At 37.5% G+C, this 16700-nt stretch overlaps 1 protein-coding gene across 1 annotated transcript in view; it reads right to left on the bottom strand.

Moving 5' to 3' along the window:
- The window catches only part of BUB1B (BUB1 mitotic checkpoint serine/threonine kinase B), a 57439-nt gene that overhangs the window by 3112 nt on the left and 37627 nt on the right, over nt 1-16700 (bottom strand). The window contains exons 15-22 of the mRNA XM_019968503.2: nt 14857-15131; nt 9621-9754; nt 9187-9327; nt 8755-8855; nt 6537-6686; nt 4787-4929; nt 2120-2291; nt 1236-1342 (exon numbers count right to left, since the gene is read on the bottom strand). Coding sequence (XP_019824062.2) covers nt 1236-1342; nt 2120-2291; nt 4787-4929; nt 6537-6686; nt 8755-8855; nt 9187-9327; nt 9621-9754; nt 14857-15131 — 1223 coding nt within the window. The remainder of the gene's footprint in view (nt 1-1235; nt 1343-2119; nt 2292-4786; nt 4930-6536; nt 6687-8754; nt 8856-9186; nt 9328-9620; nt 9755-14856; nt 15132-16700) is intronic.

Raw genomic sequence — 16700 nt, 5'->3', positions numbered from 1 at the left:
AGACTACCACAGTGGGAAAAGTTATAATACGATGAACGCACCTAAAGGGAAAGATCTTTCATTTGAATCTATAAATTTCCTCCATGTACTGAGATGCAGCACTTCTCTTCTACGACTAGAAGAAAAACAAAATTTGTCTCCTCTCCTCTAACTTTCCTAACGTCTAGGTCATTAGAAAGATGACAGCTTCCTCTCTCCCCTTGCCCAGTATTTTATTATCTTTACAACCTTCTCAGAATCTTAAGCTCGACTGAAGTAACTACTGCTTAAGTCTATGATGTTTGTATTAAATTTTTTTTTTTTAAAAATCAGATAAGCTTCTATTATTGTATAAGGCAAGGTTGTTAGAAAATCCCACCTGCCCCTACCTGCTTCTGCTTATGTAAGACTCATCTAGGACCATAACCAACTGGAGATACCTAACTCTATCCTATATTATGCCTTAATTATATTTCAAACCCATTTTGAAAGTATATGTTAGAGACAAATAAGACTGGCCAAATTCTGAGTAAAGAAAAACAACAATTCAATTGTTGGGAGGGGAAAATGGAAGTAAAGTGGTGTTAAAGTATCAATACTGATTCTTCTTTTAACTAAAGAATCTATTAGTAGGTGATAGATTGTTATACTTATTCTGGGAAGTTAACAGCTATGATAAGGTAAGATGGAAGATGGGATATTTAGTAGTATGAGCAGGCTTGAGGGAATACTAAGGTTCTGAGACCAAGCAACTCTTATTAAGAGAGCATTTACTTCCTCACCAAGGAGATTCAATTCTCTGCTTTGGTTTTATCCATTCATTAACTAAATAATAGCCTAAAATTATTATGTAATTTAGAAATTTAACTCTCTTCAAGAGATGCTTATTACCTTTTCATAAAAGCAATTAAAAAGGGGTATAAGACTAACACCAATTGGTTAGAAAATTATTCTCACAAATGTTTCTATTAAGACTTCTAAACTGAGAGACTTCCATACTCTAGTCAACCTATATGTCATATTTATATATCTAGGTTCAAAATAATGTCCTGAAGCTGAATAGTTTGATTCCCTTTTTATTAATAATTCCTTTGTCCTGAACAAGGTACTCCACTGAAGATCTAATGAAAACTGGTTAAAATTAATGAAATCATGGCATTTGGATTAAGAAACCAAGCTGTCAATGCAGAGAGAGCACCGGAGATAAAGAGAAGATCATTTGGACAGGCAAAGACCCTGAAATCACCAATACTTACTCAGAAATATTTTGGCTAAGTTTCCAGAGGGAACCATCCCAGAAGACCTGTAGGTGCTCCTTGAACAATAATAAATGTGCTAAATCTGCTATACCAAACAGATCTACCTGAAATCACAAAAAGCACTATCAGCTAAAATCATTCTCTGCTACTATGATGACAATTTATTTATATAGGAAGTTGACAGGCATTATAGTGCTTAGCTAAGTTTATTTTATGACATACATTTCAGTAGACTGTTCTTATCCTTACAGTAAAGGGAGAAACTCCCCAAAGAAGTGAGCAGCAGAGCCAACTCTAGGAATTATCCTTAAGAACAAAAGATGACAAAAATATCTGGACTGTCAAATTCAAATTTGTATACCTACTAAATATGCATGGACTCCAGCTGTGATCTAAGTGTGTTGCACATGACTAGTTCAGGGTTATGCTGTATATTCAATCAGCAAATGCCGTATATCCAGAGCTGAGTCAGAAGGGATTTTTGCATATAATGCCACCATATAAAACACTTTACATTTGTCCTAATGTTCTTTTTATATACATCATTTCATTTATTCTTCACAAGAATTCTAATGTACATATAGCAAACTCTTTATTTTACAGAGGATCACAGATAATGATTTACAAAATACACCACAGATAAGTGGTAGAAACGGCCCTGACAGTTACTGAGTTAGTCATGTGTCTGCACGTGTATGTGTATATTCTTCAGTGTTGTGACAGAAAAATGGTACATTTTGCTTGACTTGGTGATATAGGAAAACTAGGTCATCTGTTTGAGGAGAGATAGTATCAGTAAACATTAGCTTTCATGGCTTATTTAGGTAAGAAAGAGATGAAGAAACCCTCACCATATTTGCTCTGGCTTGTTTTACACTTACCTGGTATGGAGAAGAACAGTTAGCCAGGATCTTTTGTCCTTCCAGGGTTTGTACAGTCCGAAAGCCACTGAGGTTAAAAACGTCTAGCTGTGCCCTAAGGTCAACACTGTAGGAAAAGTCCACTATCTTCAAAGCTTGATTGTTCTTATTAAAATCATAGGGATCGTGGATTCTAAGCCCAAATTTAAGAGAAGGAGATTTAAAAAACAGGCCATGAAAGAAGCTGCATAGCTGGTCTTTTAAAAAAAAAAAAAGGCAAAGAAAAAAAAGGAGGTATCGCAGGTGTGCTTTAGCTGTGCCAATAGCTCCCTCAAGTGGTTAGTTATGAAAATGCACCTATAAGAGAAGTGCCTGTATCCACCCAACTGGGCAATGTCAAGAGTAGTTTACTGGCATAAGCTATAGAAGCCAAAGTGCATGGTCACAACAGAACATTTACCAAGTTTCCATATTACATAAACTAAGTACTAGAAGCAGAATGCAGGCCTTGACCTTGTACTATATAAACACTAACAAGGATTATGATGGAGGAAATTAAGCTTTTATAGGTGGCACAGCCTTTCTTGTTTACTATTATAGATTAGGCTTTCTGAGAATCATTCAGACTCCTTCACTGAGTTTAATTAAAAACAACATAAGACTGTTTTTTGGTAAAGTGACACCTTTACAAAATACTGTAAACTATCCTGTTTACATTAAACTAATACCATACTCTATCTTACACTTATCTGTAATTCCAACCCTTATTTCCTTAAAAAATACACACATAAACAACTTTACAGCACTAATTCACTACTGATTTTCCTTGGAATTACCTATTCCATGTAATAAAGCTGTTCTCCAAAGAGATAAAGGAATTATTTATATGAGGAAAAAATGGATTATTTTTTATGTGTTCCTTTTCTTTCCCTGCTTTCTCAGTTCCTGATATCAATGGCAGGTCCTATATTTCTAAATAGAGGCTTTGATTAATCCTATCACATATACCTCCACAGCACCAGCTTATCTATTTTACTTTAAAATTTACAACTGTTCCCATTTTGCTTTACAATTTTATTTTGGCCATAAAACTGTAATCCCCAAATATTTTCAAAACTTGGGAGAGGTAGGAAAATGTTTCTTAGAATAATGAAAAGCAGAAAGGTCTCCTAACTCTCTAATCTTCCATTCACTGTTACCCTGGGAAAGACATTCCACTTTCTTGGATCTCATTTTACACACACACAATATAGAAACTGCATTAAATCATTCAAAAGGCTCTTTCAACTCCTTGTGAATCTACACAAAATTTCCTATCAAATTTGAAAAGTTGTGACATATTAAAAGGCAATGTCCCTTGAACGTTATGTGGTTTTCTGGAGTCCTCTGGGGACTGAGAGGATATCTAAATATACAGAATACAAATGCCCAATCCTAAAAAGGCTTAGAAAATCTCTTTGCCTACAAGTCCTGAGAAAAGCCCTGTGAACTCTAGTACTATCCCTCTGAAATTTCAGTGCTGTGAAACAGTGTCAAAATAAAAACTATACCAGGGTTTTTCACATTTAGAAACATATGGGGAGATTTTTTTGGTGATCACAATGACTGGTTGACTGTAACTTGTATTTAATTTGGTGGGAGGTAATTATAGGGGAATAGATATAAAAATCCTGAAATGCTTGGACCAGACTTGCACTAAGTACCTATGGTACTCTGGATGAGAAATGCTGCTGTATTATGCTTGGGGAAGCCTTTAAGACTCCACCATTTCAGGAAAGAAGGCAGGATGCTCATAACCAAAAGGTTATGATTGCAAGAATACACTGCAGATTCTTTTATTTAATTTCCATGCCAACTATGATCTGGAGTCTAATTCAGTTTCTTCTTACAGAATAAGTAGTCAGGAGAAATGTAGAGGATGATTCCAGCTTTTTGTGTACACCAAAGACCTCAAAGAAAAAGTTAACTGCTTACCCAAGTCACAAGCTTGGGACAGAAAAAGCATCTTTAAACTACACTACTTACTCAAACACCATGAGATCAATGACCACTAGACTAGGTGTGCTGGTCCTCTAGTCCTTTCCATAAAACAAAAATTGTTGACCATTTTTGCCTTGTTTATGCCTCAATGTTTTCTATATTTTCTTAATTGAGTATCTGGGTTTCATCTCTTATTTCATGCTCTGAAATTTCCTTCCTTGAACTTGACGGCTAAACTGGATTTCAACACTAAGCCCCTTTTCTTGGCATGGTTTGCATTCGCTCTCTGGTTTTACTTACTTCTCTCAGCAATTACCTCAGCTTGGTATGATTTAAACTTTGGTCTTTGAAACTGAACAGTGCCTCAACTTTGCTAGCAATCTACCTCTGCGCTGGCCCCACACAAAGAAACACTAGACAATCTACTTCACATTCCCCAAATATTTATCTTGTACATCTCTCTAAACAGGAATCATCACAATAGAGTTAATTCTTTTTTTCTGGATTATTTCCTCAATGTGTGTGTGTTTTTTTTCCTTTGAATACTTTTAAACTATTCTCAGTGACTACTGACTTTTAGGAAGCAAATATCCTCTTAACATACAGTATTCTTTTAATATGGTATTTATCAAAAGGCAAAAGAAAATGGAAACTACCCATGTTTTAAGCCAAAGCTGATAGAATTATAAGAGAATGAAAAGGACCAACCTGTTTCTAAGAATCAGGCTCCTTGGACTCAAGTCACCATGGACTATTTCTGCTTTGTGTAGTTTCTCCACCATTGTCAAAAGGTTATAAATAATCAATACCGTCATTTCATGGGTAATAAATTCACTGTGTTGAAGAAGATCCTGGAAATAGAAGGACAGAAAAGTATTTAAATTGGGGTGACATATTCAATACCTTGCTTACTGCTGCTCTGTACTCTTCCTGGTTCTCTGTTAGAATGTGGGTTCCTTTGCAGATTGGTTGTTGTCCCATTTTTAACAATGCTGCTCTCCAGTAAGATCGTTCATACAGGGTGAGGCTGGCCCATAGTAGGATCTCTATATAAATGGTAGTTTAAAATTATCCTCATGCCAACAATTTTGGAGAATTCATATTACCATCAAAATTGCAGCAAAACCATCATTATGTTGTATACCTAAAACTAATATAACATTGTATATCAACTATACTTCAATTTAAAAAAAGAAATGAGAAATGAAATAATCTCAGAAACATTAAAAAAAAATAAAAATGATAGGAGAAATAATCTCAAAAAAAAAAAAAAAAAAAAGCCATAAAATTGTCTTAAGAATAGTCCAAAGAATAAAATCACATATTATAAGGAGTTCTCTGGTGGCCTAGTGGTTAGGATTCCAGGCTTTCACTCCCAAGGGTCCTGGTTCAATCCCTGGCTGGGGAACTGAGATTCCCACAAGCCCTGCAGCATGGTCAAAAAAAAGACATATTGTGTTTGGGTTCTAAAAATAATCCAGAGGGGTAGTATAGATAAAACAAGAGTGGCAAAAATAGACTCTGGTTTCCATTCCTCATGTAGGGAACTTGGAAGTTGCTACTCTGTCCGAACATGTAAAAAGCTGAACAAACTAAAAAATCAACAACTCTTCTAGTATCTGTAAGTATAGGGGAAGCACCTACATTTTTGTGAATTTCACCTCTAGGAGCAGATCAGGTTTTCACAGTAAATATCATAGAAAAATCTCCCTACTGTTTTCAGCAGGGGGAGGGGAAAAAGAAACATTTGAAACAGGCCAGAGCACGCTGTTCTTTTTAACAAGGCCTGCCTTCAGGGGAAACTAATTAACCAGAGCCTAACATACTGGGATATTATCAGAGTCTACTTGACCTTGGATAAGAGAAATATCCAATTCCAGCCCACTCCAGCTATTTTGTCCCACCTAAGCTGGGCAGGTGGGAGTTTATGGGGGCCGGTTTAGGAAACTGAGAAAGTTGTGAAGTTCACAGTCCAAAGGCATATGCGCATTACAAAAGATGATAAATAATAGCACTGTACGACACTTTCCTTCCCCTCACACGTTATCATCACATTACTAAAGGGAATTCCTTTTACCTAGTACATCATGTCTGGCTATCAAGAAAAAATTACAAAGCATACTAAGAGGCAAAAAACACAATTTTAATAAGCATCAAAGCCAGACATGGCAGGGATATTGGAATTATCAGACCAGGAATTTAAAACAAAAGTGGCCATGAGCTGGTGATGATCATAAATGACCGGATCATTACACAATTCTGTCTCCTTTTATATGTTTGAAAATTGACATAATAAAGAGTTAAAATGTGTTCTTGGTCAAAATAACTTCGGAAAATAAATTAATTAGTCTATTTCTAGAAGATTAATAGGAATTGTATACTAAATTCCTTTGCCAAATGGCATACAAATCTTTCTACTTGAGGATTTTAAATGGTATGTTTTCATATTATTGCAAACCTGAAGGGTGAAGCAGTTTATATATTGATGCCAAACGATACAGCCATCTTGGTATTGATAACAGCTACACAAATTATCACACTCCTCATTTAAACGTTCCTTTAACTTGAAGTTGATATAGAAGTCCCATGGGACAGGTTGAGAAGATACCTGTAAGAAAATATATTTTAAAAATAAAAGCCATTAGAATCTATGGTAATGGTTGGCAGATTGAAAACATTCCCTCCAGCCCTTCTGATCAGAAATAATAGTAGAAAAGGGATATTTGAAAAGGCATAAACCTTTAGGAAAGAACAGAGCAGCAGGATATTCTGGAAGCTGGAAACAGAATATTAAGAGGTAACAATCCACTTAACAGACCCAAGAAAGCTGATTCTAGCAGTGGAGAAAGCTGACAGCAACCAAATTTATATTACAAGACCACCTTTCTGTAATATGAAACTGGTAGCACTAATTATCTATAGAGGTAAGAGTGAATGTGGAGCTATAACTGGAGGGGTTGAACTCTGTTAAAGAGAAAGTTAGACCCCTGACTACCCTTCCAGCTCCTGTAGCCCAGCCTCTCTTTCATTCTTGAAGACCATTTTTTTTCCCTAGAGAATATAAAACAGAAGGGCTCTAGACTAAAGGACACTTATGCACTGTTGAAAGTGGGAAGGCCATAAGGAAAAGAAGAAAAAGTTTATTACATGTCAAATGTTAAGATGTACCTTCCTGCCCTTCTACTTTCCAAACTTATTTCCCCATGAAACTTTTAGGAGACTAGCAGCCAGGATTATATACCTTAGGTAAGAAACCAGAAGTTTTCTCTGAGGTATCTGATAAGCTCAAGAGAAAAGACCTAAAGACTGGAGGTTTTTCCAACATCAAGGTCAAATGAGATCATTGTACTGTGAGGCCTACAGCTGTCAAGGTCCCTCCATATACATAGTTTTAACTGGTTTTCTAGAGGCCCATGCTTAAATATGGAGAGAGAGCCAAAGACTTGAAGAAAGCCTCAAATATGAAAGATGGAGATCAAAACAGACAAAAGAAAATAGATGAAGCAGGGAGAAAGCAAAATTAAAGCACTGTTAATATAGTCAGAGAGGTAAGGAATATTTCATCTTTGAAATGAAGAACAGAATTCTACAAAGAAGAAAAAATTTGAGTGCAAACAAGAAAGTTTACAAATTTAATACATGATAAAAGAAATTAAAAACCCAGTAAAAAGGCTGAAAATAAAGTTGATAAAACATTCCAGAAAGTAAAGCAAAAATATAAAGAGAAACAGGGGAAAAAAAGGTAAGATTTTTAAAGAAATCTGTTCAGGAAACCCTTAATCCTAACAAAAGGAATTCTAGGATATAAGAACAGCAAAGACTGAGAGAAGAAATAATTTTTTCTTTGAAGATAAGTTCTCAGAACTGAAGAAGTTTCCAGGTTGAAATGGCCATCAAGTGCCTAAGATTATGAGTGAAAATAGACTTTTACCAAAGCACATAATTGTGAAATTTTAGAATCCTGGGGACAAACATAAGATCCTATAAGGATCTGGGGGGCAGGGGTGGGGCAGGTGGAAATCAGAGAATGGCAAAAGATTTTAAAAGCAAGGTTACAAGCCAAAAGCTAGTGAAGCTCATCTTCAAAATTCTAAGGAAAAAAGTCTTAAACCAAGAATTCTGATATCGAGCTAAACTACCGATCAAATAAAGATGTGGAATAAGAAATTTTCTGACATCCAAGGTTTCAAAAATTTTATATCCTATACATCCTTTCTCAAGGAGCTACTGAAATATGAGGATTTAAATCAAGAAAGAAGGAAAAAAACAGGGATCCAAGGTAACTAGGCAGTCAATATAAAAAAAGTAATATGAATCCCTGAGATGATGGTGAATGGAAATTTCAAAGTAATATAGTGTGTGTGTGTGTGTGTGTATCCTAGAATGTAACTTGTCCAGATTGAAGGAAGCCAGGAAATTTCGGATGTCCTCAAGAAGATAAAACTGACAGAATACCTAACATGTTTGAACACATTAAGAGATTTACACAATACCCTGTCATTTTTCACATCAGACCTTGGCATATAATGGTGAGCGATTTCTTGATGCATCACTGACTTTCATATAAGGCAGCTCCTAGACTAACAGAGGGATTTTGATGGTGCTATGGAGTTACAATTACTGCTTCAACTGACATTATTTATGAAGTAAATGAAATGACAAAGAATCAGTCCTACCTTTATTATGGTTAACTCGGCAGTGTTTCTTGGTGTCACCCAGAATAATTTGTAGTCTTCACATACCAGGTATTCTTGTCTAATGCAATATTCCTCATTATCTGTTGAGAAGGTTTGATTCCATTTAAAAGTCACTGTGAATATGTACAGCCCCCTAGGTTTTATTTCCTGGTTTAAGGGCTAAAGGAACTTTATATTTGCCAGTTAGTAGCATCTAAAATACTTTTGAAAATCATTTGTTAAAAATTGAAAGAGGGGAAGACAGAATTCCTATTGTTACTGGGACATAAACTTATGAATGTGTCAACTTCTATAATGCTGTTTCTTACATTCTAGAAATATTGATTGTGCTTAAGCATCAAGTTCAAGTATAAATAGTCACTTATTTATATTCTGTCACACACAAAAGGCCATGCATTCAATGATACTTACCTAATTCAATTTCCTTCTCTATTTCCAAATTAGGCATTGGTCTATCTTCTACAAAAAACTCTGTAGAGACACTCAGCTCTGGTAGGGATTTTACCAGTTGTCTGCGATACTGTGGACACCAGGGTGACTGAGTAGGGCTGTCTGGGTGAAAAAAGTTGAGAAAAAAATTACCTTAAAACCAAAATGGGTATTTTAATAGAGGAGGGCAAAAAACCCCCAAGACTGCATGATCAAAACTGTTAATCTAACAACACTCATCTATCTCAGGTCTTTATGATACTGAATTCAGTTTGTACTCATTTAGTCTAGTGATTTCACAATTTATGGCAACTTTTCCAGAGAAGAAATACATATACTTCAGTTTGCTCTGATAAACAACTGCTCACTGGATGCAGATGTAGATATTTCCTCACAAATGGTATATATGAACCTACCTGCAGTATCACTAGTGAGCTCCAGTTTCTCAGGAATTTGAAGACTTTTGATGGAGGAGGTGCTTGTAACTGAGGCAGAAGATCCGGAGAACCCAGAGGAATGTGTGGCTTCACGGCTGTCTTCAATAATTGGGCTGAAAGAACCACAAATGAATCAGTCTTCCAAAGGATAATTTATATCAACTTATCTTTGTTCTAATTTTATTTGCTCTTTTCTAGTAAGTGACCTGCATGCATGCTCAGATCAGATCAGTCGCTCTGTCATGTCGGACTCTTTGCGACCCCATGAATCGCAGCACGCCAGGCCTCCCTGTCCATCACCAACTCCCGGAGTTCACTCAGACTCACGTCCATCGAGTCAGTGATGCCATCCAGCCATCTCATCCTCTGTCGTCCCCTTCTCCTCCTGCCCCCAATCACTCCCAGCATCAGAGTCTTTTCCAATGAGTCAACTCTTCGCGTGAGGGGGCCAAAGTACTGGAGTTTCAGCTTTAGCATCATTCCTTCCAAAGAAATCCCTGATCTTCAGATGGCTGATCTTCAGAATGGACTGGTTGGATCTCCTTGCAGTCCAAGGGACTCTCAAAAGTCTTCTCCAACACCACAGTTCAAAAGCATCAATTCTTTGGCACTCAGCCTTCTTCACAGTCCAACTCTCACATCCATACATGACCACAGGAAAAACCAGAGCCTTGACTAGACGAACCTTTGTTGGCAAAGTAATGTCTCTGCTTTTGAATATGCTATCTAGGTTGGTCATAACTTTCCTTCCAAGGAGTAAGCGTCTTTTAATTTCATGGCTGCAGTCACCATCTGTAGTGATTTCGGAGCCCAGAAAAATAAAGTCTGACACTGTTTCCACTGTTTCCCCATCCATTTCCCATGAAGTGATGGGACCAGATGCCATGATCTTCGTTTCCTGAATGTTGAGCTTTAAGCCAACTTTTTCACTCTCCACTTTCACTTTCATCAAGAGGCTTCTGAGTTCCTCTTCACTTTCTGCCATAAGGGTGGTGTCATCTGCATATCTGAGGTTATTGATATTTCTCTTGGCAATCTTGATTCCAGCTTGTGTTTCTTCCAGTCCAGCGTTTCTCATGATGTACTCTGCATATAAGTTAAATAAACAGGGTGACAATATACAGCCTTGATGAACTCCTTTTCCTATTTGGAACCAGTCTGTTGTTCCATGTCCAGTTCTAACTGTTGCTTCCTGACCTGCATACAAATTTCTCAAGAGGCAGATCAGGTGGTCTGGTACACCCATCTCTTTCAGAATTTTCCACAGTTTATTGTGATCCACACAGTCAAAGGCTTTGGCATAGTCAATAAAGCAGAAATAGATGCTTTTCTGGAACTCTCTTGCTTTTTCCATGATCCAGCGGATGTTGGCAATTTGATCTCTGGTTCCTCTGCCTTTTCTAAAACCAGCTTGAACATCAGGAAGTTCACGGTTCACATATTGCTGAAGCCTGGCTTGGAGAATTTTGAGCATACTTTACTAGAGTGAGAGATGAGTGCAATTGTGTGGTAGTTTGAGCATTCTTTGGCATTGCCTTTCTTTGGGATTGGAATGAAAACTGACCTTTTCCAGTCCTGTGGCCACTGCTGAGTTTTCCAAATTTGCTGGCATATTGAGTGCAGCACTTTCACAGCATCATCTTTCAGGATTTGAAAGAGCTCAACTGGAATTCCATCACCTCCACTAGCTTTGTTCGTAGTGATGCTTTCTAAGGCCCACTGGACTTCACATTCCAGGATGTCTGGCTCTAGGTCAGTGATCACACCATCGTGATTATCTAGGTCGTGAAGATCTTTTTTGTATAGTTCTTCTGTGTATTCTTGCCATCTCTTCTTAATATCTTCTGCTTCTGTTAGGTCCATACCATTTCTGTCCATTATCGAGCCCATCTTTGCATGAAATATTCCTTTGGTATCTCTGATTTTCTTGAAGAGATCCCTAGTCTTTCCCATTCTGTTGTTTTCCTCTATTTCTTTGCATTGATCGCTGAAGAAGGCTTTCTTATCTCTTCTTGCTAGTCTTTGGAACTCTGCATTCAGATGTTTATATCTTTCCTTTTCTCCTTTGCTTTTTGCTTCTCTTCTTTTCACAGCTATTTGTAAGGCTTCCCCAGACAGCCATTTTACTTTTTTGCATTTCTTTTCCATGGGGATGGTCTTGATCCCTGTCTCCTCTACAATGTCACGAACCTCAGTCCATAGTTCATCAGGCACTCTATCTATCAGATCTAGGCCCTTAAATCTATTCCTCACTTCCACTGTATAATCATTAGGGATTTGATTTAGGTCATACCTGAATGGTCTAGTGGTTTTCCCTACTTTCTTCAATTTCAGTCTGAATTTGGCAATAAGGAGTTCATGGTCTGAGCCACAGTCAGCTCCTGGTCTTGTTTTTGCTGACTGTATAGAGCTTCTCCATCTTTGGCTGCAAAGAATATAATCAACCTGATTTCGGTGTTGACCATCTGGTGATGTCCATGTATAGAGTCTTCTCTTGTGTTGTTGGAAGAGGGTGTTTGTTATGACCAGTGCATTTTCTTGGCAAAACTCTATTAGTCTTTGCCCTGCTTCATTCCGTATTCCAAGGCCAAATTTGCCTGTTACTCTAGGTGTTTCTTGACTTCCTACTTTTGCATTCCAGTCCCCTATAATGAAAAGCACATCTTTTTTGGGTGTTAGTTCGAAAAGGTCTTGTAGGTCTTCATAGAACCGTTCAACTTCAGCTTCTTCAGCGTTACTGGTTGGGGCATAGACTTGGATTACTGTGATATTGAATGGTTTGCCTTGGAAACGAACAGAGATCATTCTGTCATTTTTGAGATTGCATCCAAGTACTGCATTTTGGACTCTTTTGTTGACCATGATGGTCACTCCATTTCTTCTGAGGGATTCCTGCCCGCAGTAGTAGATGTAATGGTCATCTGAGTTAAATTCACCCATTCCAGTCCATTTCAGTTCGCTGATTCCTAGAATGTCGACATTCACTCTTGCCATCTCTTGTTTGACCACTTCCAATTTGCCTTGATTCATGGACCCGACATTCCAGGTTCCTATGCAATATTGCTCTTTACAGCATTGGACCTTGCTTCTATCACCAGTCACATCCACAGCAGGGTATTCTTTTTGTTTTGGCTCCATCCCTTCATTCTTTCTGGAGTTATTTCTCCACTGATCTCCAGTAGCATGCTCAGTCAAGTTCAGTTCTTCGCGACCCCTGTATCCCGCCAGGCTCCTCAGTCCATGGAATTTTCCAGGCAAGACTACTGGAGTGGGTTGCCATTTCCTATTCCAGGTAATCTTCCTGACCCAGGGATCAAACCCAAGTCTCTTGGGTCTCTTGCACTGGCAGGCAGATTCTTTACCACTGAGCCACCTGGGAACCATAAGTGGCCCGAGGTGACCTCTAAAAATTGTGTGCTATTTATTTGACCCAGAAAACCCCAACAAAATCATGTAAATCAAGAGGCTCAAATCTTCCAGTTCACTTTAAGAACATTCGTGAAACTGCCCAGGCCATTAAGGGTATGCATATCCGAAAGGCAACCAAGTATCTAACGGATGTCACCTTTAAGAAGCAATGTGTGCCATTCTGTCATTACAATGGTAGAGTTGGTAATGTGGGCACAGGCTAAACAGTGGGTCAGGGATGCAGTGGATGCAGGGTCAGTGGCCCAAAAAGAGTGCTGAATGTTTACTGCACATGCTCAAAAATGCAGAGAGTAATTCTGAACTTAAGGGCTTAGATATAGATTCTCTAGTTACTGAGCACATTCCAGGTGAACAAAGTCCCCAAGATGTGGCACAGAACTTAAGAGAGTTCATGGTCAGATCAACCCATATATGAACTCTCCTTGCCACACTGAGATGATCAATTCTCACTGAAAAAGAACAAATAGGTCCTAAACCAGAAGAGGAAGTTGCATAGAAGATACCCTAGAAGAAACCAAAGAAATAAAAACTTATGGCCTGGGAATAAATGCTGCAAAAAATAAATGTAAACAAAAGTAAAAAAAAAAAAAAAAGTATCCACTATTCAATCTCACTTTAAAGTCTATTATTTTCCTGAAAAAAAAAAAAAAAAAAGATTCATAATCAGAATCTAGGTAACTTTATCTACCATGGTTGATGAGCAACGCCAGCTATTAAATTTGTGCTTTGTCAAACTAATCTATCATGGAGAAGGAAATGGCAACCCATTCCAGTATTTTTGCCAGGGAAATCCTATGGACAGAGGTACCTGGAGGGCTAGAGTCCATGGGATCGCAAGAGAGTTGGACATAACTTAGCAACTAAACAACAACCTAATCTATAGCAAATGCCTTATTCTCCATCTATCCTAAACTAGACCGAGAAAAACTGATTAAGACACTAGTTTTCTTCCTCTTTATCTCTTCTTTGGACTTTTTAACTCTTCAATAAGCAAAGGTCAAGAAAGAAAACAGGAAATTAATCAAGGTGACTATGTGCTAGAAACTGAGAAAAGTTTGTTGGGGACAAAGTTTGAAAATTCAGCTTTAAAAGCACAAACTGGCAAATTAAAGAATATTCCTAAAACTGGAACTTGTTTAATTAGGTGACTTTTAAATACGGATAGATCACAAGGTTTATTAGTCCCTGGCTCTCGATGCCATTCCTGCTATTACTTTATTCATTTCTCTCTATCACAAGATACTTTTGAAAAGTATATCTCTAACAGCCTATTTAAAATTAGCATCAAGCTACTCTACCATTATTTAAAATTCAATATTAAAGGAAAAATACATGCCTCTTCTCTACCAATCAGGGACCCTTTCTGAGTTTCCTCAAAGATACCATAATCACCCCAAGTTACTTCTTCCATGGGACTTCCCTGGTGGTCTAGTTGCTAAGATTCCATGGTCCCAATGTAGGGGGCCTGGGTTTGATCCCTGGTCAGGGAACTAGGTCCCACATGCTGCAACAAAGATGGAAGATCCTACATGATGCAACTAAGACCTAGAGCAGCTAAATAAATAAATAAATATTTTTTAAAAATTTACTTCTAACTCTCATATTCAAATAAATTACTAAATCCCATTAACATTTTATCTGAAGGAGCTTAATTGTCATGTAAAGCACTTAGCACAATACTTGGCAGGTAGTAAAAGCTTGATAATTGATGGCTATAATTGACAGGCATACACAGAATAAGAGCTCTCAAACAATTTGGTTTGTGCAACCTATAATCACCACTTACCTCAGCTTCTTGATGCTGAGAGGTGGATTGTAGATAGTGCCACAAGCAGTTTGCTGGTCCTCAGAGGTCTTCATATCTATATCCTCTTCCTGCAACAGTCTCTCAGGATCAGAAGGGAGATCCTTCAAGGATATTATTTCATGAAAAGGAGTGGATGCAAAACGAGCTGCTCTAGCGAAGTCACAAGTGTCTTCTGGGTTAGGACAAATAGTTACATTCCTGAAACCTGTGATAATAGCATCCTCACTCAAGGGCTCAATTCCTGTAAATTCATCCTGAAATAAAAACCACATAAAATTTAGCTGAAACATTTCAATGAGCATATGAATGGCCTATATTTTTTACTGAAAGAGGCGTTAGATAAGTGATTTTTAACACAGAATCTCTAGAGAAAGACAATTTTTAAAAGTACATCTTTACATCTGAGGAAAAAGGTTCTGTATTATGAAAACAGCAAACTATATTTCATCAAAAATACACTGAAGATTCTCCACACAAAGAAAAATACTGGACAATGTTTTCTCCTCAATCAATTTCACCTAGGAACCAAAGAACCAATACCATTTTTCTTCTGGCGTTGGCCTAGAATACCCTCTGGTAATCAACTATCCTCCTAGCTTTTAGGTCTTATTCTATGACAATTTTTATTTTATTTCTAAAAGGTAACTCATGATCATGGGCTTCCCTGGTGGCTCAATGGTAAGGAATCTGCCTGCCAATGCAGGAAATATTGGTTCAATCCCTGGGCCAGAAAGATCCCCTAGAAAAAGAAATGGCAACCCACTCCAGTGTTCTTGCCAGGAAAATCTCATGGACAGAGGCGCCTGGTGGGCTACAGTCCATGGAGTCACAAACAGTCAGACATGAATTAGCGACTAAACAACAATTCAGGATGATAGAAGATATGGGGGAAAAAATATAAAATAATGGAAAACACTTAAAATATGCCTTTGTCTTTAAAAGTAATACAAGTATATAGTTTTAAAAAGTCAACTATTTTAAAAGAATCTGTAGTAAAAAAGTCTCCCTCCCACACTTGATCCTCCTATTTCTCCACCCCAGTTACTATTGGTATGTGCATGCTAAGCCACTTCAGTTGTGTTGACTCTTTGCAACCCTATGAACTGTAGCCCACCAGGCTTCTCTGTCCATGGGATTTACCAGGCAAGAATACTGGAGTGGGTTGCCATGCCCTCTTCCAGGGGGTCTTCTGGACCCAGGGATCAAACCTGCATCTCTTGTATCTCCTGAATTGGCAGACAGGTTCTTTACCGCTCGTGCCACCTGGGAAGTCCCCAGTTTCCACTATCCAGAGACAACTGCTATGACCATATACATCTGGTAGGATACATGCATATTTTAAGCATTTTAAAAAGAGGTTTTAAAACAAGTGAAATTACAGCATATATGCTAGTCCATATTATTCATTATCATTATATTTTTTAGTTTATTTTCTGTGCTATTAAAAATTCTTTAAAAACATATTGGTAACACTGTGGGTCTATCAGAAGTTGACCAACTGTTTTAGGCTATTCCCCGTATTTTACTATCATGAAACTATTTTAAATATTCTTATAGATTTAAATCTTTAGGAATATGTTAGTTTTCTTAGGAATAATTCATAAAAATAGAACTACCAGGTCAAAAAGGTAATGGGACATTAAGGGTATTTATTCATACTGCCCAACTTCCCTCAGAAATATTGTACCACTTTATACATTTACCTGAAGTACACAAAAGTGCCTATTTCGTTTAACCCTCATAGATACTAGATATTAATTTTCTAGATTACCAATATGACATATACTCCGAATTTCTGGTTCAACATAATTAAGTAGAGGTGA

Source organism: Bos indicus, chromosome 10 (genome assembly GCF_029378745.1).
Source record: "Bos indicus isolate NIAB-ARS_2022 breed Sahiwal x Tharparkar chromosome 10, NIAB-ARS_B.indTharparkar_mat_pri_1.0, whole genome shotgun sequence".
NCBI lineage: Eukaryota > Metazoa > Chordata > Mammalia > Artiodactyla > Bovidae > Bos > Bos indicus.
The sequence above is the reverse complement of the archived record's forward strand: the minus strand, read 5'-3'. Positions and strand labels throughout refer to the sequence as shown.